Source organism: Andrographis paniculata, unplaced genomic scaffold, assembly GCF_009805555.1.
Source record: "Andrographis paniculata isolate CXL003 unplaced genomic scaffold, ASM980555v1 Contig74END, whole genome shotgun sequence".
Lineage (NCBI taxonomy): Eukaryota > Viridiplantae > Streptophyta > Magnoliopsida > Lamiales > Acanthaceae > Andrographis > Andrographis paniculata.
Window position 1 is genome coordinate 2,755,939 of NW_026137611.1, and position 27,337 is coordinate 2,783,275.

A 27,337-nucleotide genomic window follows, 5' to 3' on the forward strand; every position below is an offset into this window, starting at 1 on the left:
AAAAATTTGTAGGCTACAATGCGACACTTTAGCACACAAGAAGCACAAAATTTATAAACACAGTCAATTGTGTTAAAGCCTGAGCAATGTGTTACGGGACTCACCACGAACTTGAGCATAAAGAAAAGAGACAATCTGAGGGGTAGAATACGAAGAACTGTGGCCGTCAATAGCTATGAAATATAGAGAAAAGAGAGAGAATAATTAAAAAGCAAAAGAAAACACAAAAATTGTCAGAAAAAATTCAATTTTTTTTCCGGAATAGAACACATTAGACGTAAGTAGGCAACAATAATTATTATGTAAGGGGGCAATTTGATTTTGTTTGGAAAACTATTTCATGTTCTATTTTCATACCAATCTAGACCATATCATTAGGTAAAAAAAAAACAATTGATGAATTCCAAATTATTCATTATATATGTTTTTTTTTTGAAAATAATGTGTGTTAACAAGATATATGTGCCTAGTAAATAAAAGAATATATTTCTAACTTCTTTATTTTTTCTTGTAGATTCTTTCTATACTGGTTGTATGTTATAATAATTTTATCTTTAAAAAAAAAAAATTCATTTGGGCAAGTAATTTTTTTGCTTGATTTTTTGTAATGTATTTTATGGATGCCGTATTTTGTACATGCAATACATTAATAGGGAGTGATTTATTCGAATCATAATGATCTTATTTTATAAAAATAACCTGTGAATTTGAACAAAATGTGTAGGCTTATTAGAAGCGCACACTTTTATATATTAAGTTGTTTCAATTGAAACCTGAATACGTTTTGAATGGTTTGCATGTCAGCATGTACTTTGTTGTAGTAATGAATATGTTTAAAATGACAAATTTAGTGCATTATATATAATTTTGGATGGCTTGAATGATTGCAGGCTAAAGAGGGGGAAAAAATAGTGCTATCCAAAACACTTGAAGTAGATTAAGATCCTTTAAGTGCATACACTTCACCATGATAGTTTGCAAAATAAGGTTTTCGATGTCTAACCTTTTCACAAAGAAAATACCAATCATATGACTCTATCCATAAAGCTATTGCCACCAAACACTGTCCCATCTAAAGCATCCAAAAACTACTAGCAATATTATGTCTAGAAAAAAATCAGCATTTTCAATTTTTTGCCTTCTGTTTGAGCTTAAAAGCGGACTTCACCTTTACCTTCATCACATTTTTTATGCTTCTATTTATGTTTTCTTTCTCCTTTACACGGTGTTCTTCCCCATTTGAGGCAAATTTGTTTGCCTTATCTTTCTCATAGTCAATCAATTGGTTGCTCTTTCGTAGCAAAATTTGTGCACATATATTTATATATATATTTCTCTTAGCATTCGAAAAATTTAAGTCACATATATGGGAGCACACAAGCGCATTCAAGTCACGGGCCATGATTCTATATAAACCATAACAAAAACACGGCAACTATGAGAGTCTGGTTGTTTAATGTGGGAAGGAACATCAAGTGCATACTTCGATAGCCATCTTCTGCCAAGGAATAAAAAAATTTCAGCAACTCTGAAGTTCTGAAAAATTCTATTGATCTTCCAGATTTAAACTATTGCAGTAAAAAGTTTTTGATTCACAACCGTCGCACAAAATGACACTTAATGTCCCGATCGAACATACGGAAAGAAAAATTACATATAAAAATATAAAATTTCAGAAGATATTTCTCAACCAACACAAACCGCAAAAAGACACAATCTTTATCATTTCTAATCATAATATTTTTCTGTAGGGATAATTTAGTATGACTAAATAATAGCACATGTTGTGTCAATGTTCCGTAAGGGATGGCCTGATGAGGTGGGGGTTGGACTTGTGACCGTGATGATATATGCTCAAATCTCCGACGCCTGTCTGTCGGACCTAGTTTGTAGGGTATTAGGTTCGACCGAAGATTTATCTAGTGCACACGAGAAGCACAATCTAAATTGGGGTATCTTGCAACAATAAACATTAATTGTCCATTTGCAAATAGCACATATGTATTATGTCTATGCACATAATTTGTAAAAGCACAAATTATATCTTGTACTATATGTAAAACACTAATTATCCTTATTTTTTTCCTAATATGAACATATTTCATACTAAATATGCACATATCATTTTTCTGACGTACTGTATTGCTTCAATCATGTATTTATATTTTTTTGCAAAATAACACATGTTTTTCTAAAAAGAACTAAAAGCGCCGTCTGTGGGAATCGAACCCACGACCACATGGTTAAAAGCCATGCGCTCTACCGGCTGAGCTAAGACGGCATATATTATTATATTTTATTGTTTAAATATAATATTATAATTTATATAAATAGTTATGTTTTAAACAGAATATTGTTAAATGCAATTGTATTCATCTACTTAATAATATTCTTAAATTGATATATTGGCTAGACGTTCAATATGAACAAATACCAATTTTTTATTAATTTTATCAATGGTAATCATATGCCCAATTACCCACAAACTAATTGGAAGAATTAAATTAAATTAAATTACATACGATATTAGCAAAAATTTTCTCATCGAAAACAAGGTAAAAAAATTTAATTTAAATATTCAATTGATTACAAAGAATCATATGGATCATGTAATAGGAGACACAAAGATCACATTTGTGTTTTTCTCCCGAGTGAGACCAAGATAAAATGTCGGGCCGATGTATTCCTCCTATCAACTATTTTTGCCTTATTCGGTGGTCGTTTCTCTTGCAAGGGTTCCATTACATGAACAATAATAATCTAATTGTAGGATGGACTAACAATAATATTATCAATGTCAAAGTTTCTCACATATTCTTCTAGAACAAAAATATTTTCGACTGTTTTTCCAAATAAATGATATTTGTTAAAATCTAGATATTTTCTTTGGAACTTCTTCTTGTACACTTTCTTAAAATACTCATATTATGTCTTTATTATATATATATACATATAGTGTTAGACATATCTATATATATATATATATATGTAATTTTACTGTATTTTTCAATTTAGTGAAATAAACCTACGTTAACATGGTATCAGAGCAATATTAGGGTCATTGGAGTTGCCGTCGCCACCTCTACCGTGACCGTCGTCAGTGATCACTTCCTGGTTGATACAGTTTGGGTGTGTTTTAGTATGTTCTACCCTGCGTTCTATTTTTCCATGTTACTTTGGCAGGAAAATTTATGTGGATAATATTGAATATGATAATTGGAAAATTATGTGATGTAATGAGATTATGAGAGAGAAAATTATATATTTATTTATCTTTATTTGGATAATACGGTAGGATAAAGTGTAGGCAGAGTCGGCTCTCAACAAAAAGTGAACAACTTGTTCAGGGGCTCAGGGCCTCAGAGGGTTCATATTTTAAAATATTACCCACTATATTATTAAATTTTAAATTTTAACATTAAATTTTAACTTTAGTTTATATTTTTTTTCTTCTTAATTGTCCACTTTAATTTTAAAATTAAATTTTAAACTATAATTATATATTATTTTCTATCTCTTCTTTATAATCATGCCTATTGCCTCACCCCATCTTTTCAAATTCAATTTTTGTCTGTACTTTTCTTTTTCACACCCTGTCGCACTGCACCCACCCATTCACACCAAATCCGTTTCACCTTCTCTCTTTTCTCTTTCATTTTCCCTCAGTCATTTTTACTTTTTGAACCTTTGGACTCTTTCATTTTTTTTTTCTCAAATCGACACTACCCAGACCGTCATGTTCAACCTCTTGTCCAATCAACGTCAATCAATGCTATTACTTTGAAAATATATTTTAATCACGTGTTTATAAAGCCTATAATATATTTTTGCTCAGGATACCAAAAAAGTCCGAGACGGCCCTGAGTATAGGGTAGACATTTAAATATTTTTAATTGTTTCTTATTTTAAAAATGTTGCATGGTGTCTAGAAACGTTCAAAAAAATATTGCAGAATGCTTAGGACGATGGAGTATAATATTGGCCTATTTTGGTGAATTTTTGTGTGTATATAATGGGAGATATGAAATTAGAATTTGGAGAAACAAAAAAGAATGAGTTTTTTTTATATTAAATATGAGAATGACATAATATAAAAAATAAAATTTTATATTTGAATTGTTAATTTTTTATAAATGAATAAAATATATATTGTATACTCCATCCGTCATAAATTATTTGTTTTTTTTATTTCAATTCATTTCATAATTTATTTTTTATTTTTTTAAAATATGATTATACATTTTAATCACATTTATAATTTATAATTTTTTTTTATTTTAATTAAACTATTTAGTTATCAATCGTAATTTGTAATTATTATTATATAATAATTATTTTTATTAATACACTTCTTTAATATTTACTTATTATAATTTACCTAAATTCTTTATTTGAGACAAAGACAATATATTTTATTAAGACATATATATACTCCTTCCGTTCCACTTAATTTGTCTATTATTTTCATTTGCATTTGTCCCACATAATTTGTCATTTCTTTTTTTTTAAATACAATTATACACTTAGTCATTTTAATATTAATCTATAATTATTTCTATTAAATCATAATTATTTTCACTAATACACTTCTTAATTGCTTTTTAATTACACAATACTTAAAACTTTCGTGCCTAAATTAAATGAGACAATTTATGATAAAAAAATGCTAAAAATGATATTCTTTTAGTAAAAAAAATAAAAACAAATTTAGATAACAAATAAAAATATGAACAATCCGAAGACAGACTATTCAAACAGCCGTCTATCTAGAAAAATTATTCACCAGTGGCACAATATATCAACTTTAAAATAAAATAAATTAAAAATTTTAATTTATTATTAAAAAAACATACTAATAATTTACGGCTTTATTCCAACCATTAAAAATTATTATCGATAATAGAAAAAATAATAAGATAATAGTATTAATTTTTATATTTATTTTTTTATATAATATAAATTAATCATTTTAATTGGATTGAATTTAATTTATTTTGATATTGATAGTATTTTAAATTTTAAATTTTAAATAATTTATCTAATTTTATTAGATAATGATGTATTTTAAATTTTCAACGGGACGCTGCAATTTTTTTACTTTTAGTACAATTAATAGATCATAATAAATTTCTTTTATCAGAATAAATTACCGGTGACACTTGCTACCACTTTGCATAATGTAGATCCGTCCCTGTATTCAAATCGGCAGTTTACTGCTAGTAAAAGAGAACCGAAACCGATTCGATGACGGTTCGAAACCTAATTCGGTAAGTAATTTATCTCTGTTCATCCTGTTTTTGAATTCTCATGAAATGATGATGATGATGGTGTTGTTGGTGTGGAGCTATCTATTAGTACAACATATTATTAATTATTATTGATATTTGAATTATCGATCAATATTTCAAGTTTAAAGAGTGGTGTGGCTGTGGTGATTTCAATCTTACTGAAGTGATCCCTCATGAGTTTCATCCTCACCCTATTGATAAGATAGAAAGATAGATAATCTATATATATATATATATGTAATGAACCATATACATAGTTACGTTACAAATACACTGATCATACTTGTTGGTTGATTCCGATTTGTAAATAAAATAATTAAATGATATTATATTAAAATAGCTTAACCTTTTAAATGAAACGATCATTTATATCATCTAATAATAGCCACTCATATATTGTTGCATACTGTGGGAATGAGAATGAGAATAGTAATACATAATTAGTATTAGGGAATTTGAATTCTGCGCTATTTTTTGGCGTTTCACAATGGCGTTGCTTTCTATTTTTTATTTTTTTTTTTAATTTAAAAAATATATATTTTAAATTATAAAAATAAAAAATTATTTAAAATAATATGAAAAATTGAATATTTGAAGAATAATAATAAAAAATGGAGTTATGGTTGAAATAAAATTATTTAGAATTAAAACTGGATAAACGAGTTGATCGGTTGAAAATGACTTTTGTACCACAATTTAATATGCATCTATAGTGGTATTACTATAGCCTATGGGGAGTAGTTTGGAGTACATGGGATGAGCAAAAGAACAAGGAGAATGCTGGACTGAAGGTGACGACAAACAAACAGACATCCAACAAGATTCCCTACATTCATTCATTCAACACATGCATGCATGTGCTCCCTATCCCCATTCCTTTATATATATATATATATATATCTGGAGTGAGTGTTTTAGTTAATTGCTACATAAGATAAGCTATTATTATAGTCTAATTTGTTGTTGCTGTTCAAAAAGTATTGCATCAGTTTCGATGTTTAAAGTATTGTTTTTTTTGGACAAACAAATATACATGCAGATGACCAACATACTCAGCCTTGGAATTACGTTTGATCCTCGACCTCGATTTCTGCCCTGGAAAGCTTACAACCTTTTTCTCCACCTTTTTTAACTATGGCCATTCTATATCCCACTCTGCTCACGTACACAATACTATACTCCCTTCGTCTCGTGTAATATGAGTGTATTACTGTAGACACGGTAATTTAGGTAAAGTATAATTAGCAAGTAATTAAGAAATGTATTAGTAAAAATAATTATAGATTAAGATTAAGATAAATAAATAGTTTAATTAAAATTAAGAAAATTATAAAATTTAAAATTTAAAATACGATTAAAATGCATAATTATATTTCAAAAAATAGAAAAGACAAGTTATGTGGGACGGACGAAAATAGAAAATAGAGACAAATTATGTGAGACGGATGGAGTATTACATAACATAATAAATTAAAGCTGGCTTCTTAGACTCAGTTTATATCTATCTATAGAGATATAGATACATATTTCAAATTGTTCACTTAATTAATTTGTTCTTGGGCTGTCACTCACAACAATACAACTGGAGAATATATATATATATATGATCAAATATGGTACTTTTTTTTTTTTTTTTCCTCCGTTAATGCGTCCTCATGGTTTTATGGCAGATTTTTACTATTTAAATTATTTTTTTTAAAAAAATATCACATCAAACAATTATTTTTTATTTTTTATATTATACTATAAATTTATTTTATATTAAAAAAATCACATGAAACAACTATTCAAATTCAACCTTTTTGTTATTCAAAAATTCAAATAAAAAAACTAAAACCACGAACAAACACACCCGAATAGTTTGTTCCCTTTCGTGCAAGTGGGCGGGATCCTCCGATTCATATTGCAGGCACACTTTTTATCTATGACAAAGTCCATTTAATTGGACAAGGCGTAAGGAAGAGGGAAGGGTCAAGCAATGCGGTGCAATGAGCCAGCCACCTAACAATTAGTGCCCAAAAGAAGCCCAAGACTATAAATAATTCTGACATGTACGCATATAATGTACAGTGCCATTTGGAGAAGATGACAAAAAAAAATAAAAAAGCCCTGGCTGGCTGGCTGGCTGGCTGTCTTCCATTTCTCTTTTCTGTTCAAAATGATCCCGTGAACCCGGTGCGTGCAGACATATATATGTATATAATAATAATAATAATAACAAAACAAGGAATTGATGACTGACAGAAGGGCCTGATGAGCTAGCTAGAGGAAGAAGAACGAGGCTGAGGCATATAATAATGAAAATGATAATAATAATAAAAAGGGGGGAGAATGTAGGGAAGAGGGGGAGGAGGAGGAGTATTTGGCGTCGAACTGCAGGGAATTGACGGCGAGGGGCATGTTCTCCTGGTCAGGGGAGCAGGTGGAGGACTGCCGGGGAGGGTGCGCGCTGTACATGATGGCCCGCAGCACTGCCGACACCGTCGGGATGTACGCCGTCTTGTTCCGAGCCAGCAGCCACGTCAGCCCCATCACCTCGCAGTCCCTCTTCAGCATCTTCTGAACCCGCTCTTTATCATCACCACCACCATCGTCATCATCATCCTTGCTTCTGTTCTTGCCATTGCCATCCACTCTCAGCTGCAAGCACGCATTCACATTCATCAAATATTAGTATTTGCCGACTTAAATCAAACAGACACCAACACAGGTCAAGCCCCCAAGGCATAGATAGTATAGGATCCCTCACAACCCAAGAGAAGAGAATACTTTGAGCGATATAAACGACAATCCACGCCATAACATACGAAAATACAGACAAGATATCCTATCAAAACATTATTATTATTATTATAATACTAATAATAAGATAAGAGCTTAATTGATTAATTGATTGATTAGTGGGGTAGAGGAAGAAGAAGAAGAAAGAGGCATCTTGATTGCTGTGTACACCTAGAAACTTGTGCGTTCCGGGGAAGAAGACACAGAAAAGACTCCATGCACCAAAAAAGGTGAGGTAAAGGTAAAAAGACTTGGCCTTTTCCGCTCTCTAAGTCTATGCTCATGTCCTTGTCGCCAAGGCTCGCTTGGCCTCCTCCTCCTCCTCCTCTCGCGTCAACATAAAATTAGTAGTAATATTTTAGCTAAAAGCACAGGACGACCTTTTAGTCTTTTACAAGACCGAAGAATGAATTTCAAACCCATATCTTATTCTTTTCATGCCAACCAACACTCCTCATCCATTCACATGAAACAAATACTACTACTGCTACTACTATTCTCTCTCTCTCTCTCTCTCTCTCTCTCTCTGCAACTGCAACTTAGGAGGACTCATTCACACATCATGGTTTAGATATGTACTTTTGAATAAATATGCAGCAGACTCACACAAATATCACCTAGCTAACATGTATCCAATCCAAAGGAAAGTAAAGGAAAACCACGAATCGAGATCCTCATTAATAAATAAAAGAGAAGATAAGATAAAAATTAAATGAATAAATAAATAAAAAGAATAACACACACATCCTCCTCCTCCGTAATCAAAAATCAAATGGTGGGGGATGGGGATGGGGATGGATTTTACAAGTAAAAGAAGAAAGAAGAATAAGAAACAGGAAGCATATTCCGCAATTAATAAGAGTATCCATCTTATCTATTTATCATTGAGATCAATGATTGGGAAATAAATGCCTTGTTGCGTGGGAACCGATCGAGAAGTAATAAATGGCACCTCAACCTCAACCTCAACCTCAACCTCGGTATCTATATATATATATATATATATTTATAAAAGATTCGATAGGGTAAATAAATAAACTAACTAACTAGTAATGAAATAGTAGAGTACCTTCTGCAGGGCACCAAGGCACTTGGTACAGCCAGCGTAAGACGAATTCTTGCAGTTGTGCTCCAAATTCTTGACGGCGGCGGAGGGTGTGGCGTTTCTGTAATGCGCCGCCGTCCCCGTCCCCGTGACGGTGACGTTGAAGGCGCCTGGGCAGCGGAGGGAAGTGATCTGGTGCAGGCGAATGCCGCAGAAGCAGAGGACGGCGTCGCACGAGGCGTTGGGCTGGGGAATATGTATGTTACGGCTTGCCAGAGAGCTCTGCAGCGAGTTCACACACTTTTGAGAGTCGTCCGGCATCATGGGCAAGTCGTCCGACTCCGAAGTGGCAGCCGTCGGAACCTGAAGAGCCGATCTGGCGTGCGCAGCGAAGAGCCACGCTGCCAGGACGGGGCAGCAGCGGCTGCGGTCGAGGTTGCGCCCGCAGGCGGCGCTGACGCCGCCGAAGAGCTCGGCGGAGAGGTCGAGTCGGCAGTTCTGAGACTCCGTCTGGACGGGGAAGGCGGGGACGGTGTTGTAATCTCCACCTCCACCTCCACCGCCGGGCTTCAGCGGCTGAGCTGGCTCGGCCAGTAGGCCGGCGAGGGAGGCACGAGAACAAAGGAGGAGGAAGAGACAAAGGTACCGTGGTATTCTCAATCTCATTCTCATTTTGATTGAAGTGTAGTGTTTAGTGGGTCATCAATTCTGGTGACTTCTTTCAGGTCGCCTGACGGGGGAATGGGAAGATTGGGAGCTAGGGAAATGAAATGGGTTTTGTGTATTGTATTGTATTTACCAGAAAAGGGGAGGAATGAGGAGATGGGAAGAGAAAGTTGGCAAAACAATTTGCTGAATTGAATTGGTTTATATGCGAAGGAAAAAGATAGGATAAAACTGAGTGATGGAGATAGAGAGGCAGGACGACTGGAGACTGATGAAAGGTAGCTGCCTGCCTGCCTACCTGACTCTGCCTCTCCGTCTGTATGTAGGAGGGAGAGAGAGAGAGAGAGAGAGAGTTGCCAAGTAGTCTTTCTTTCTCTATAAATATAGGTTTCTACAGGGAATCGGAAATCATTCGAGACAAACATTTTTAATATTATTTTTTTAAAAAAATTAAATAATTATTTTTATATTGTATTCTCTTTGTGATATATAAAAAAATATTCATTTTATTTTTTAAAAAAATTTAAATATATTAGAATTTTATAAAATTCACAAAAATACAACCATCAAATTTAAAATTGAAGATTTTTTTTTCTTTTTAATTATTATTAATTTTAGAAGAGACATCCTTGTGTTCCGCACCAAAACATTGGCCAACGCCAAGAAAAATGCCGAGTAACTGAATGTCAACGTACGCCGAGGAGGGAGTAATGCAGAGGAGCGCCGAGGAGGGAGCAACGCAGAAGAGAATGTCGAGGAGCGCCGAGGAGGGAGTAATGCAGAGGAGCGCCGAGGAGGGAGCAACGCAGAATAGAATGCCGAGAAGGGAGTAATGTAGAGGAGCGCCGAGGAGGGAGTAATGTAGAGGAGCGCCGAGGAGGGAGCAACGCAAAAGAGAATGCCGAGGAGCGCTGAGGAGAGAGTAAAGCAGAGGAGTTCCGAGGAGCGAGTAATGCATAGGAGCGCCAAAGAGGGAGCAATGCAGAGGAGAATGCCGACGAGCGCCGAGGAGGGAGTAACGCAGAGGAGAATGCCGACGAGCGCCGAGGAGGGAGTAGAGCAGAGGAGTTACGAGGAGCGAGTAATGCAGAGGAGCACCGAGGAGGGAGCAATGCAGAGGAGAATGCCGAGGAGGAAGCAACGCAGAGGAGAATGTCGAGGAGCGCTGATGAGGGAACAATGCATAAGAGAATGCCGAGGAGCACCGAGGAGAGAGTAATGTCGAGGAGCAACACCGAGGAGCGCAGAGAGCGCCGAGGAAGGAGCAACACAGAAGAGAATACTGAGTAGGACCGATGAGGGAGTAATGCCGAGGAGCGCCGAGGAAGAAGCAACACAGAAGAGAATACTGAGTAGGGCCGATGAGGGAGTAATGCCGAGGAGCGCCGAGAAGGGAGCAACACAGAGGAGAATGCCAAGGAGCACCGATGAGGGAACAACGCAGAGGAGAATGCCAAGGAGCGCCGAGAAGAGAGTAATGTCGATGAGCGCCGAGGAGGGAGCAACGCAGAGGAGAAAGCCGAGGAGAGAGTAATGCCAACAAACGTCGAGGATGGAGCAACACAGATGAGAATGCCGAGGAGCGCCGAGGAGAGAGTAAAGCCGAGGAGCGCCGATGAGGGAGCAAAGCAGAGGAGAATTCCGAGGAGTGCCGAGGAGAGAGTAATGCCGAGGAGCGCCAAGGAGGGAGCAATGCAGAAGAGAATGTTGAGGAGCGCCGAGAAAAGAGAGATGCCGAGGAGCGCCGAGAAGAGAGTAATGACGAGGAGCTCCGAGGAGGGAGCAACATAGAAGAGAATGCCGAGGAGCGCTGAGGAGAGAGTAATGCCGAGGAGCGCTGAGGAGGGAGCAACGCAGAGGAGAATGCCGAGGAGCGCCGATGAGAGAGCAATGTCGTGGAGCGCCGAGGAGGGAGCAATGCAGAGGAGAATATCGAGCAGCGCCGAGAAAAGAGAGATGCCAATGAGCGTCGATAAGAGAGTAATGCCGAGGAGCGCCAAGGAAGGAACAACGCAGAGAAGCATGCCTAAGAGTGCCGAGGAAAGAGTAGTACGATGAGCGCCGAGAAGAGAGCAACGCATGGGAGAATGTCGAGAAGCGCCGAGGAAAGAGTAATGCCAAGGAGCGCCGAGGAGAGAGTAATGCTGAGGAGCATAAATGAGATAGTAATGCCGAGGAGGTGCTAAGGAGAGAGTAATGTCGACGAGCGCCGAGGAGGGAGCAACGTAGAAGAGAATGTTGAGGGAGTAACGCCGAGGAGCGCAGAGGAGTGAGTAATGCAGAGGAGAATGCCAAGGAGTGCCGAGGAGAGAGTAATGCCGAGGAACACTGAAGAGGGGGAAATGCAGAGAAGAATGTCGAGAAGCGCCGAGTAAAGAGTAATGCCGAAGAGCACCGAGGAGAGAGTAATGCCGTGGAGCGCCGAGGAGAGAGTAATGTCGAGGAGCGCCAAGGAGGGAGCAACACCAAGGAGAATGTCGAGAAGCGCCAATGAGAGAATAATGATGAAAAGCGCAGAGGAGAGAGTAATGCCGAGGAGAGAGTAATGATGGGGAGCGCAGAGAAGAATGCCGAGGAGCGCTGAGGATAGAGTAATGCCGAGGAGAGAGTAATGATGAGGAGCACAGAAGAGAATGCCGAGAAGCGCTGAGGATAGAGTAATGTCGAGGAGCGCCAATGAGGGAGAAACGCAAAGGAGAATGCCAAGGAGCACCAAGGAGAGAGTAATGCTGAGGAGCGCCAAGGAGGGAGCAAAGCAGAGGAGAATGCCAAGGAGCGCCGAGGAGAGAGTAATGCTGATTAGCTCCGAGGAGGGAGCAACGCAGAGGAGAATGCCGAGGAGTGCCGAGGATAGAGTAATGTGAGGAGCACCGAGAAGAGAGCAATGCAGGGGAGAATGTCGAGAAGCGCCAAGGAAAGAGTAATGCCGAGGAGCGCCGATGAGAGAGTAATGCTGAGGAGCGTAAAGGAGAGAGTAATGCCGAGGAGCGTTATGGAGAGAGCAATGTCAACGAGAGCCGAAGATGGAGCAACGCAAAAGAGAATGCTTAGGAGCGCCGGGGAGACTGTAATGCCAAGGAGTGCAGATAAGTGAGCAACGCGGAGGAGAATGCCGAGGAGCACCGAGGAGGGAGCAACGCAGAGGAGAATGCCAAGGAGCGCCGAGCAGAGAGTAATGCCGAGGAGCGCCGAGGAGGGAGCAATGCAGAGGAGAATGCCGAAGAGTGTCGAGGAAAGAGTAATGCTGAGGAGCGCCGAGGAAAGAGTAATGCCGAGGAGCGCCGAGGAGAAAGTAATGATGAGGAGCGCATAGGAGAAAGTAATGCCGAGGAGAGAGTAATGATGAGGAGCACAGAGGAGAGAGTAATGCCGAGGAGAGAGTAATGCCGAGGAGCGCAGAGGAGAATGCCGAGGAGTGCTGAGGATAGAGTAATGTCGAGGAGCGCCGAGGAGTGCCGATGAGAGAGTAATGTCGAGGAGCGCCGATGAAGAAGAAACACGGAGGAGAATGCCAAGGAGCGCCGATGATAGAGTAATGTCGAGGAGCACCGATGAGGGAGCAATGCAGATAACAATGTCGAGAAGTGCCAAGGACGGAGCAACGCAGAGGAGATTGCCGAGGACCGCCGAGGAGAGAGTAATGCCGGGAGCGCCTAGGAAACACATACTCGCATTATGCGGTTCTTGGTGTCAGATGATTGTTTTCATTTATTTTTTACTAAATGGTGCCGTGGGGCACTAGGTTGGAAACGCCCTGTTGTGGATGGCCTTATGCTACATAAATTCTCTCCTCCGTGTTAGAAGAACTTCAATTAATTTATATTTATATCAAGGAACGGTCTAATATCTTTACTTTTTGCACATCATTAAAATTTTTATATATTTATAAAGTAAAATTATACTTTTTTTCATAATTAATTCTTATCTATTTTTTACAAAAATATAAATAAAAATTAATTTTTATATATCACTCACATAATAATTAAAATTTTAAATTTAAATTTAATAATAAAATACCAAATAGACAATATGTTCACTGGGGTGTTTTTGTTTGGGGATTTGAATTTTGAGTTGAGATTTGAATAGTAAAAAGTTTGAATTTGAATAGTTGTATGATGTGATATAAATAGGTGTTGATGTGATGTTTTGAATGTAAAATTGATTTTTAGTATAATATAAAAAATAAAAAATAAGTGTTTGATTTGATGTTTTTTTAAAAAAAAATTGGATGAATAGTGTAAATCCAATCAAATTCCCCAAACAAACACACCATAAATTGTATTTTTGTGTACCACATAAAACTATGTTGATAATATAAACTATAATACTCTGTGTTGAATGTCTCATTTATTATAAGTAGATAATATATATTATATTAATATGTGTGTATATTTATATCATTTTTAATAATATTTATGGAAATTATTTTATAAAGTGAACATAGTGAATATATTTTTAAATTTAATTATTATTTGTATTGTGTGTAATTTAATTAAATAAATATTATAATTAAATCAATAGATATCTAATTAAATATTTTACAAAAATATTTTAAAAAACAATATATCTAAATTTAGAATTACTAAAATTATTATTTTTATAAAAAATATAAATATAATATTTTTTTAATAAAAAAAATCCTAAGCATAAATATAATATAGTATATATGATCAATATAATTTTTATATTAATTAAATATTTAAAAAGAGGCCATGGATCCACCAATTTTTTTTAAAAAAAATATTAAATTAAACATTTATTTTTTAAATTCAAAACATAACTTTACTTATATCGCTTCATATAATGATACTAATTAAAATATTTTACTATTCAACTATCAGATCTAAAGTTAAAATCCACATAAAAACACACCCATAGGTCACAATATGCATACCCAATGGCTCAAAAAACAAACTCCAAAATTATTTCTGACTTGATCGAGTCACAAAAAATATGAGTTGTTTCTTCAAAATTTGTTTCCAAACAAAACCAATGCACCTAGCCAGCTAACCAAGAAACTCATTTTCAAGTGCCGTAAGGGATAACCTAATGGTGTGGGGTTGGACTTGTGACCGTGAGGTCATGGGTTTCAAACCCCTAACGCCTCAGATCACCTGTCACACATAGATCGTTTAGTATGACTTGCTTGTCGGACCTAGTTTGCAGAGTATTAGATTGGGCCGAAGAGTTTACCCTGAATTGGGGACGAAAGAAGAAGATGGTAAAAGGAAAACTTCAAAAGAAAGCAAACTAGAGTGACAAAAAAAAGATAGGAAATAGGGTTCGGATTGATCTAATGCACAAGATATGTTTTTTTAATGGGTCTCTAATTTTCAACCTCCAAATGAAGATTGTTGTGTATTATGTTTTTGGGTATGAACAAAAAAATAAAAAACTTCTACTACTCATGTCAAATAATCTATAAAACTACTAAGTTTTAATATATGATCTTGCAGTCATCGACCGCTTTTCGGGGCTAAATAAGATATATTTTTACTTAATCATATTGATATACTTCAGTGAATATCACTTTCTTAACGATTTTTAAAATAAGATTGATTGTTTCTATCATTTCTTATATATTCGATTCTTTTGCTTACATTGCCTTGTACCTTGTTTTGGTTCATAGATTTGGTAGGATTTTATAAAATTTGAATTTTAAAATTTTAATGAATTCATATTTAATTACAAAATATATAATGAAATTAATATGTTACAAATTTCAAAATCTTGCAAATAATTTTATTTTAATAATATAGCACATTCTATTATTTTAAAATCTCATTAGCATTTCAACTTCTACCTTTATACTCTCCTATCCAACCAAAAAACTCTCATCTTTTTTTTTCTTTTAATAATATTATATATATATATTTATATTTAAATTATATTTTATTGATTCTATAAAAATATACCATTTTACTTAAACATACTACTACAATTATATATATTTATTATATATTTTTGTATGAATATGTATATATTATAGTTTAATATTAATAAAAAATCGTATTATTTTTTTTTCTTAAAACATACCCAGTTTGGTAAAAAATAAATAAATTAATATTCATAAAGAAAATGAAGTACAAATTTAATTTATCATAACAAGTAAAAGTTATAAGATGACAATTATGTCATTTAAAATATAAAAAAAATCAAAATATATAAATACAAATAAAACACATTCATAGTATGACAAAAAAAAAAAAAAAAAAAAAAAAAAAAACACATTTGTCTATTGTGCCTTACAAATATTATCAATAGGTCTACTTTGGACTTGATCAGTTGATCTCGTTTTACTTCATCTAAAAATTTTCCTCCAAAACCAATCAAATCAACCTTCTTTTTAAAGCATATTACCAAAAAAAACTAAGCATGCATTCAATACATCAGACGAAACATTATAGGATGTATTAATTTGTACGATTTTGCTCGAATTTTATTGTTCATCAAAATAATTTTTTTCCAAAAATATCTAATCAAATGCCTATTTTTTATTTTTTTATATTATAATAAAAATTAATTTTAAATTTCAAAACATAATAGGTTTGTATTAGTTTTTGGAGGATTTTGCCTCTGAATTTTACTTTTAATAATAATAAAAAAAATTCTCCGAAAATATCTAATCACAACACATTTTTTAATTCTTTTTATATTATATTAAAAATTAATTTTAAAATTTAAATAATATCAACAGTTATTCATTTAACTATTTCAATTTAAATAATATCAACAACTATTCATTTAACTATTTCAATTTAAAATTAATATATTTAAATCTCAAACTCAAAATCCAAATTTTCAAACAAACACACCCTATATATAACATCAGATGCCATTTTAATTTAACATCAAATACAATTTTAATTTAAATTTCTACTATCATCAAAAGTTTTGGTTAGTGTTAATTGAAAATCTATCTGTATCCTGTTAATTGTCTCAATGAGCACATAAAATAATATATATAGATATAGCATAAGAAAATATACTAATAGATAAAATATACTGTATAAAATATTAGTATGGATTATCATATCCATTTTTCTTATGACATGGAAATCCGCAGCCGCTACCCGAAAGTGCACACTCGAACCTAATATCCTACAAATCAGGTCCGACAGGAAAGTCACACTAGACAAACGAAACCATGTATGGCAGGTGACCTAATATCTATTTTATATGTATACTCTGTTGTCTGATATATACTATGATATGTAGTGATTATATTAAATATAATAAGCTAGCCACCGCCATTATCAAATCCCATATTCAAATCTAAATCTAAACCTAAACTAAAAGCAATACACGGTATTCTTTTTCACCATGTTTTTCTACAATAAACTACTTCTTTCATGACACATCCAAAACCTATCTTCTGTTCAAATTACTAAATTCTGAACTTATTTTTCGATTAAAATCCAAAACGGGTTGCAACTCGGCCGGGAGTTACCAAAACACCATAAACGACGACTACCCGAGCTAAGAGCGAAGCCCATTCTTCTTCGGGAATCGGGTCGTCCTTTTTCATTCCTTTCCTTCGAACTTCGTAGAGAATTTTCTACTTAAATTGTAAGTTGCAACAGATCAAAATGCAAAGGAATTGATAAAAAATCCTAGAAACAGAATTCTACTTATTAATTATTAAGGTCATAGGGTTTTATATAGAATAGCAAAACACCAAATGCTCATCAGAAGAATAACAACAACTCACATTGTTAAAAAAAGAAAAAAAAACCAAAACAAAAAGGAAAAAAGAACAATTAGGAGAGAAATCAAACTCGATGCACAAGCATGAATTATATAATGATTCTACTAGAGCAAGAATAAAATGAAATAAATTGCAACAGAGAACAAGTAAATATAAGAACACAAATAAAGAGAAATTGCAATAATCAAGTAGGCATTTCATTCGTACCATATGCAAGCAAGCAAGCAAATAACATCAGCTTTCTAGAATCTTAGTTTCATGAATTATTTACATAGCAATTTCATCTAATCTAATCATCGACCGAATCTCCGAACCCTCAGCTCTCTTAATTCCTCAACAGAAGGCGTCTCGCTATCACCACCATACTCGCCAAACCCATTCCCGTTACGGTCAGTCCCACACATTTCACACACACTTAAGTAACCCGAGTTATCAAATGTACACGCCCCACATCTCCACACAGCAGCCTCACTGCGTCGTGTGGTACCCCTACCATAAACCCGACTCCTAGAAGGTCTAGCCATGCTGTTTATAAACCGTAAAGGCCAACCTAGGACCCTAGTGAGACCCCTGACTACTTTAACCAACGGGTTAGGACCAGAATACAAGCCTTTAAGATTTAAGTATAAGATGCCTGCGAGAACCCCTCCTAAATGACCGAGGAATGAGACACCGGGGACAAACATTTGGATGAGAATAAGTTCAGCCCACGCAGCGTAACGTGCCGGAATCATAAGACCATGAACATATGTGTAGTTATCAGATTGGGAATAGAGAATGACCTTCATGGCGAAAAGGACGCCGGAGAATCCAACGGCGTACTCGTTGTAGTAGGCGCGTTCGTAGTCGAAGAGGAGAAGGGCTTTTGCTAGTAGCAGTGTGATGCTCTGGGACATCCCAACCAGAACTGTGACCATCGAGGCGAATTCGACACTTCCCATTGCGTTCTCCAATTGTATGCCCTTCCATAGGAGGGACATCATGTTGTAGACGAGATGAGGTTCGCCAATGTGGTAGAATGCAGACAGGATGAAGCGCTTTAGATCCTTGTGCTGTGTTTATAACATGGAAAAAAATTGTGTTGATACACACGGCCAAGAAACTATATATAACCATAAATATTTGAATTCAGTATATGTCAAGTATTTGGCTTTGAGATTATTGAATTGTAAACAGAGTGTACCTGGAATAAACTACCATGAATTTTTCATCATTAAATTTGAAGTCACTGTATTGTTGACATTAAGATATTTCTTTGATGATTTTAATTAAGCTGATAAATTTTTGTTTTTAGTGCAATTAAACAAGCTGAGTGAGTTCGAGTATATGCTGTTCGATCTTGGTTTGAACATGTTATCGGTAAAAGCTTGATTTGGCTTATTAAAGGTTCAAGCTAAAATAGTCACTCGAGTTCAGCTTGTTAGACTAGACTTCAAGCTCAAACTCGGCTAAAATTTGATGCATATTATATTTTTTTAATATAAAAATTAAATGTATCTAAATTTATGGGAATAGTTACTGATTTAGAGAAATTAGCAGCATACGTAAAATAGTCATATAAAACAAATAAAACAAGCAGACAGCACATGTTGTGCGAAATAAAATCACAGGCTTTCTATTTATACTCATAGGTGTATTGTTCATAAGTATATTATGTGTTGGAATCAACGGTAGCATGTGATATGCGATACTATATCATGTGTTATTAGCTATGTAACGTATATGTAATATGTTATTATAAATAATGTATTATATGTATTAATATTGTGTTATTGTGCTGAATTGCACAGTAAAAACAGCCATATTATATAAATATATAAATGATATAAATATATTATTACTAACAAACTCAATTGAGTTGCTCGCAAGCCAAGCTTGAGCAAGGCTTGTTTCTAGAAATAGTCATTTATCTTGGGCTCAACTATCTATCGCTATACACGAGTTGATTCGAGCGGTTAACTTTCGGATCGAGCTTGGTTCGCAAGCTATTCGATTTGTTTAATAGCTCTAGTTATTTTAACACAAATTATATTATGATTATTATTTTAACACAAAAGGCGCATATAAAGTTCAAAATTCATTAAGCATGTGACCCATTATAAGGAAGTAGAATCTAGCATTGAAACAATTGAACAGGTTTATCATCACTAAAAGTTCCCTTGGCAGTGACCCATGTATTGGAAAGATCCGCCCTATTCTAGCCATATATGATTTCATAGAACTAAATCCTAAACATGATTTGTCGTCCATAACTATTGTAAAACAGAAAGTACTCAATAAGGTTAGAATCATAGTAGAAATTAAGAAAGTAATGTCAATACAATTCACCAATGCAATGTGCAACTCTTGAAATAAGAAACGTGCTTAACCGAAACCACAATAGATGCAAGCTGACAAAGTAATAAAAGAGTTGTAAAATTACAAAGGAGAATCAAACAAAAACCAACTGAAGCTTGACATTTAGGGTTAACAATTTGAAAATAAATGATCATCAAGGCAGAACTCAAAGAATATGGAAATCTATTCACTTGGCATCAAAATATCCGAACTCATTGAAACATATCAGAACAAAGAATCACATCTGTTAATAAATTTCTATTCTATCCTAGAAGCCAAGTTGCTCATTTAGACCTCTTCTATGAATCCGCAGAGCAAGATCTCTACCTCTGATGCACGCAGATTACAGAGGCATTGAATTCCACAAAGGTGATTGATATACGAAGATTCTTAGATAGGTAAATAAGACTAAAACAACATACAAACCTACATCAAATTCAGAATACCAGTATACCACATTCTCATTTGAAAGAAGAACTAAAGAAAATGGTTCACATTTAATATGACCTTAAATATCATAAGTAAGAATCATAACTTGAGCTTAGCAATACTTCTGGAAAGAAGGGGTAAGAAAGATGCAAAATTAAGTAACTCCGAAAGAGAAACTCGAATCAGATGCGATACCTTGAGAATAAGATGTGGATTGAACCAGACTTGATTAAGCGTGGGAAGGAACGGAGCGAGGAATTTCGGCCGCAGGTAAATTACTGTGTTGGCGGCGATTAGTCCCGCCGTGACCGGCGGCCGTCTGTCGAGCCGGGAATACTCGCTCAAAGCCTGAACCAAGAGCAGTCCGAGCATTCCTCCTCTGCCTCTTCCTCTATCCATGGCAACCAATAGAAATCGGATTCAAACTTGAACAATCGCCGGAGTGGTCGGATAGGTAGACCTCCGTTCGCTCCGCGAATTTAATGTCGCTATCTTGGGTAGAAAGTCATCGGCAATTCGGCATGGTAGAATCCAGCGCCTTCGAGATGGTTCTCTCTCTCAATTGAACCGTGTCTTGGTCATAATACAAATTTGAATTTATTAGGGTTTGTTTGGGTTTTGCTTCTTTGCCCAAAATATTTGGACTTGTTATACAATGCACGTACGTGACAAACATATATATTGTGTGGATGCAACGTACTATAATTTCATTGGTTTGATAAATGGTTTATTTTTATTCATTAAGAAAGAGAGTGTATTTTACTTCTACAAAAGTAAAATAGACTCATCTTCATTTGTCTTATCTCTTTTTTTCTCGTCACTATAACTCCAACATCAATCATCGTAACAATCTTACATATATACATATATATATATATTACATATTAATATATAATATTACTACACCAACCGCATATATATACACTAAATATATGATAATGATATTAATATCATAGAAAATAGTGATTAATAGTGGGATAATTAATATTCCTATTCGTTATTCCCATATTAATATTTACAATATGTTATCAGCACGATTCGTTTTTCCAACATGGTAGGTATATTTCAATAGTATTATGGTTACTAACATTGCAAAATAGGAATTCGTCCCACTTGTCATTTCTGGCAAAAACTATTTGTCGTGGGCCATGGATGTTGAAATGCATCTGGAATTGATGAGCCTGGGTGAAACGATTGCGAGAGGCAATAATGCTACAAATCAAATCCAAGCAAAGACAATGATATTCCTCCGACATCATATCAATGAATGCTGAAAATGGAATATCTCACAGTCAAGAACCCTCTTGACTTGTGGAATAAACTAAAAGCAAGATACGATCACCTGAAGTTGATCGTACTACCGAAAGCCCGCAGTGAATGGCACAATTTGAGGTTGCAGGACTTCAAATCAGTCACTGAATATAATTCTGCCATGTTCAAGATCACTTCACAGTTGAACCTATGGTGCGGGAATATTAATGACAGTGACATGATGGAAAAAACATTCTTCATATTCCACGCCTCAAACCTGCTTTTACAGCAGCAATATCGAGAGAAAGGCTTCAGAACATATTCAGATCTTATTGTCTGTCTTTTGTTGGCAGAACAAAACAACCAACTGTTGTTGAAAAATCATGCATCTAGGTTAACAGGTTCTAGCCCATTCCCTGAAGCGAATGCGGTACAGTCTGCAAATCTAGGCCGTGGAAACAACAAAGGCGGGAGGTATGGCAGGGGCCAAAAACGCGACCATCCCCAACCTCGTCAAAATAATGACAAGAAACCATACAAGCCCCTGAAGTGGCAAAATGACGAGCAAAAAATAAATTATGAAGATAAGTGTCACAGGTGCGGCACAAAGGGACACTGGTCGCGCGAACGCCTAAGCATTTAGCTGATTTGTACCAGACTTCGCTGAAAGGAAAAAGTACGTCTGCTGACGTAAATCTCTCTGAGCAGAATAATGATGACATGATGATGTTCTGAAGAACACATCCGCTGATGTAAACCTTGCTGAACAGAATAATGATGACACATATGATGATGTCCTAAACAACGACCTTATGGATCTTGATACAACAGACTTCCTTGAGCATCCTGAATGTGCCAAGTGATGTTGCACTTTACTGCTTTATTACTTTTTGTACCCCTTCTACTTTTTGTAATACCCCTATTTTTGTATCATTTTGTATTCCATCGACTATATTAATAAAGTCTTTTTGTTTGTTTTATTCTGAAAATAATATGAATGCCATGTGTCATAATACATATTATAAAGATGACAAAATTTGCCTAATTGATAGTGCGACCACGCACACGATATTAAAATACAAAAAGTATTTCTCCCACCTGAAGTTAAAAAAATCAAAAGTCGGCACAATAAGTGGCAGTGCGACAATTGAAGGCTCCGGAAGGGCCCTTATTTGTTTCCTTGGAGGAATCAGACTTGAAATAAAAAATGCAATGTTCTCGAGTAGAACTCGAAGAAATTTGCTGAGTTTCATTGATATTCGTAGAAACGGATATCATATTGAAACGATGGACGAGGCAAATAATGAATATTTGGTGATTACAAAAATTATCAATGGAAATAAATGTGCATTTGTAAAACTGCCCTCATTGTCCTCTGGCTTGTATTATGCCAAAATAAGTACCGTTGAAACATATGCAATAGACCTGAAGTCTACGCAATCAAATGAATTTTCGATTTGGCACGATCGGCTCGGGCATCCTGGAAATACCATAATGAGAAAAATAATCAAAAACTCCATTGGCCATTCATTGAAAGATCGAAAGATTTTGAATTCAAATGAATTCGCGTGTGTTGCATGCTCACAAGACAAATTGATAATCAGATCGTCACCAACCAAAGTTGGGACTGAATCCCCATCATTTCTGGAAAGAATTCAGGGTGATATATGTGGACTTGTAGATCCACCATGTGGGCCATTTAAATATTTTATGGTGCTCATTGATGCATCAACAAGATGGTCACACGTATTGTTGTCATCTACGCGTAATATTGCTTTTGCAAGGTTACTTGCACAAATAATTAAATTGCGAGCGCAATTTCTTGATTATCCAATAAAGAAAATTTGTCTCGATAATGCTAGTGAATATTCACCACAAGCATTTGACGATTATTGCATGAATTTGGGAATAACTGTTGAACATCTTGTTCCTCATGTTCACAACCAAAATGGTCTGGCAGAATCATTTATCAAAAGACTAATTAATTTCCAGACCATTATTGATGAAATTCAAACTCCCCGTCTCTGTCTGGGGACATGCAATATTACATACAGCAGAACTTGTGCGAATTAGACCGACAAGTTATCAGAAATACTCCCTAACACAATTAGTGTTTGGAAAAGAGCCCAATATTTCTCATATGAGGATTTTTGGATGCGCGGTTTACGTACCGATTGCACCACCTCAACATACAAAAATGGGTCCCCAACATCGATTGAGAATCTATGTCGGGTACAAATCACCGTCGATAATTAAATACCTTGAACCAGTGACGGGTGATCTATTTACTGCGCGATTTGCAGATACTCTTTTTGAGGAAACAAATTTCCTAACATTAGGGGGAGAACAAAATCAACTGAAAAAGAAAATTTCTTGGAAAATACCTATGAATTTCCTGGATCCTCGTTCACAACAGTGTGAGTTAGAAGTACAACGAATTGTACATTTGCAACAAATTGCAAATCAGTTATCGGATGCATTTAATGACTCTAGCAAAGTCACCAAGTCATATATTCCTGCAGCAAATGCTCCGGAAAAATTAAATATCCCAGAATGACAAATGAAAAATGCCAATGAATCCTCTACATGCCTGAAGCGTGGCAGACCTATAGGTTCCAAGGATAAGAATCCCTGAAAGAAAAGAGTATTGATTAATTATTCAATTCCTCAAATAATTTGTAGTGACAAGGAACAAATCTTTGAAGAGGATGCTCCTGAAGAGCCCACTTCAGAAGAAAATAAAGTTATCGAGAATTCAATTAACTTCATCACTACAAATAAAAGTTGGAACCGCAATGAAATAGTCATCGATAATGAATTTGCATATAACTTGGCACTTGATATAATGAAAAATGACGAGGATCCCGAACCAACATCAGTTGATGAATGTCGGAAAAGAAACGATTGGCCAAAATGGAAATATGCGATCCAGTCTGAACTAGACTCACTGGCCAAAAGAAATATCTTTGGACCTATAATTCAAACACCAGAATGTGTTAAGCCAGTTGGGTGCAAATAGGTATTTGTGAGAAAAAAAAATGAAGACAATGAAATTGTCAGATACAAAGTGAGACTTGTAGCCCAAGGGTTCTCATAAAGACTTGGGATTGATTATGATTAAACATATTCTCCAGTTATGGATGGTATTACATTTAGTACCTCGTAAGCCTAGCAGTGCATGAAAAACTTGACATGGGCCTCATGGACGTAGTCACTACTTACTTGTATGGCTCACTGGAAAATGATATTTACATGAAAATCCCTGAAGGATATAACATGTCTGAAGCATGCAAATCAAATCCAAGAGAATGTTATTCTATCAAAGTACAAAAGTCTTTGTATGCACTTAAATAATTTGGACGCATGTGGTATAACCATCTCACTGAGTATTTAACGAAAGAAGGTTGCACTAACGACCCAATATGCCCATGTGTTTTCATAAAGTACATAGTAATGACTAGTTTATTCTCGATATCATTTACGTGTTCGCAATCACTTGTATCATACGCGTCCATATATATAGATTACTATTCTCGACCTGTGAGCTTTTTGAAACATTTAGAAGATCCAAGATGACTCGTAGAAGGCACATGTTCGTAGATATTTCCTCCTAGACGTGTGGGTGTATCAAGTTTGTTTGATATCCAATTGAGTCGTTAACCGTAGGCTCCATGTAACAATTTGGAAGTGCAGGTGTGGTAGAGGCAGCTTCGTAGTTAGAAGCACCTCACAATTGCGTCACCAATGTTGCCTACTCCCCGATCTAACTACAAGCCTAAGCATACACAGAACATGCTGTTTGTGATGTCCCACATGGTTGCATGTACTGAGTTGGCGACGATCCAATAGATAAAGTATTGTACGACTTATTCCCATTACATATGTGTGGATTGGTCGCAACGCAAGACCGTTGTACCGTTCACTCTCCATGTTTCTTGCAAATAATTGTTCCGATCGAGATCATTTTGCACTGTCATTAATGGTTTTCCCGTGTTGCACAGTAGGGGCATCCCTAAGTACGTACATCGGGAAAGAAGCCTTACAATACAACAAAAGCTTATGCTGTGAGGCTAGTGTGGGGTGGTTACTGTCGACGGGAACAATGACAATGATGTACGCTTCCTTCGTAGGGTTATTTGTTCATTACTTCTTAGCGCGTAGGCAGTACAGTGAAACGGTCTCCTTCCTCTCCTTGTTTTCGTTCTCAAATTTTAAATGCGTTATTTTGTGTATCGTGTTCACTTTACACTGAACACACATTAACCTACGCAATTCCATTATTATCTTACCAAAGCGTGCAAATCTGGACGCCCCTGAAATCCCCGACGCTGAAAGCTCCGTAGGGAGTAGTCGAGTGTTGTGTCGTTGTAAGAGAAAACACGAGGTATTAATAAGAAATCCCTTGAGGATGGGTCCCCTGTTACGAATCGTGAGTAGTTGATTTGCCTAGATTTTTGACATGTATCTCATTCCGTCGCTTCACTTCCGACAGATGCCTTGCCGACGGGCAGACCGTGTTGTTCTATGCAAACCTGTTGCAAATTGGACTTAAAAGCTAGAGCTGTACTTCACGTACATCCTTTGATTACATTGGCTAGCTGAGGAACTTTGCAAGGGTAACTTCATGCCGGAGGTTTGGCAACAGAGAGTTACATAATTCCATGAAGAGACGGACTGCAACTACGAGTTGGAACAACTCCAAGGAAAGTTTAAGCGGATGAAAACCTCGTATTGTCTACTACGATACCTTGTTGTTCGACAGACAGGGCTAGGTTGGAACTCAGAGACAGGTCTTATCGATGCAAGCGAGGCGCAAAAGGCCGCGTGGTTAATGGTATGCATCTAATCTAATGATCTTTGAGAGAAGAGCATGATACTCATAATCGCATAATGGCAAGCACACCCCGGGTATAGGCATTTACTGTCGCGTCTGTTCGCCCACTTTGACTATATTCATGATATGTTTGTACCTCAGTCTACCACAGGAGCCGATACTCAATCCAATAATGCGCCGCCACAAGGCATGGACACTACCGAGGGTACTGAGATGCGATCGGCAGGGCCGTCCACAATGAGGGGTGGACATGGGAATGACGAAGGCACCAGTGAAGGCGGCGGCGACGGAACCACCAATGAAGGACTCCCTACCAGTTCTTTGATGCAAACCGGAGGTTGGGTACCTCGTCGGTGCCGATCTAGTACGTCCCCGAATGCTGAGTTGGTAGACCGCATTCAATATGAGCTTCGTAGCGGAGTTCAAGAGTTGCGGGCCGAGCTTACCGATTACCGCGAAGATTGCAGACTGACCCTGTACGAAGCTTAGCGCATTCTGAAAATGTTCATGGACCTTCCACAAGATGCATTTCTTCGGGCAGCTAGTGCGATATGCAAGGAAAACCAGCGACTTCTCTTTCTAACATGGACGAATTATTTGCAGAGGGCATGGGCTTTCTCATTCGTGCGACGCTAGGCACGGACTTGAATTATAACTAGCATGATTTAACTTATTTCGATCCGTTAGTAACCTTATTGATACAATTACTCATCCACGTGATTCCTCCTTGTTTATGTCGTGGTCTTTGGTTTGAGTATCTCACAAACTTTGTTGTGAACAACTTGCTTCAGGGTTCTCTGTTACTGTCTATTTAGAATCATCTATATCGAATTTTCTTTTGTTTATGAAATATCTTGTTTTTAACATACCAGTGTGGAAGGGAAAATGGCAAGTTGTTCAAATGGCCCGAATATGGACAACTACCCAAGCCTACCCGAGCAAACGTCCAGTGATAGCGAGAACGGGGACACCGAGGAGAATGACGTGGCGGATATAGA

General features: G+C 36.2%; 3 protein-coding genes and 1 non-coding gene across 4 annotated transcripts; 1 reads left to right on the forward strand and 3 right to left on the reverse strand.

Annotated features, from left to right (window-relative positions):
• Positions 1 to 2,208: 2,208 nt before the first annotated feature.
• TRNAK-UUU (transfer RNA lysine (anticodon UUU)) lies at positions 2,209 to 2,281 on the reverse strand. Its single transcript has one exon. It is a non-coding gene; the product is annotated as a tRNA-Lys (tRNA).
• A 4,793-nt stretch (positions 2,282 to 7,074) lies between these two features.
• LOC127266158 (uncharacterized GPI-anchored protein At4g28100) lies at positions 7,075 to 10,116 on the reverse strand. The gene is made up of 2 exons (XM_051296314.1): positions 9,139 to 10,116; positions 7,075 to 7,928 (listed from the first exon to the last, which is right to left on the reverse strand). The coding sequence occupies exons 1-2, from the start codon at positions 9,784 to 9,786 to the stop codon at positions 7,551 to 7,553; spliced, it is 1,026 nt and encodes a 341-aa protein (XP_051152271.1). The 5' UTR covers positions 9,787 to 10,116; the 3' UTR covers positions 7,075 to 7,550.
• Positions 10,117 to 17,669: 7,553 nt separating this feature from the next.
• LOC127265809 (rhomboid-like protein 14, mitochondrial) lies at positions 17,670 to 20,869 on the reverse strand. Its single transcript, XM_051295814.1, has 2 exons — positions 20,450 to 20,869; positions 17,670 to 18,540 (listed from the first exon to the last, which is right to left on the reverse strand). Exons 1-2 carry the CDS (start codon positions 20,651 to 20,653, stop codon positions 17,782 to 17,784), a joined length of 963 nt encoding a protein of 320 aa, XP_051151771.1. The 5' UTR covers positions 20,654 to 20,869; the 3' UTR covers positions 17,670 to 17,781.
• A 661-nt stretch (positions 20,870 to 21,530) lies between these two features.
• On the forward strand, positions 21,531 to 22,148 carry LOC127265882 (uncharacterized). The gene has a single exon (XM_051295898.1). It carries the CDS (start codon positions 21,531 to 21,533, stop codon positions 22,146 to 22,148), a length of 618 nt encoding a protein of 205 aa, XP_051151855.1.
• Positions 22,149 to 27,337: the final 5,189 nt, after the last annotated feature.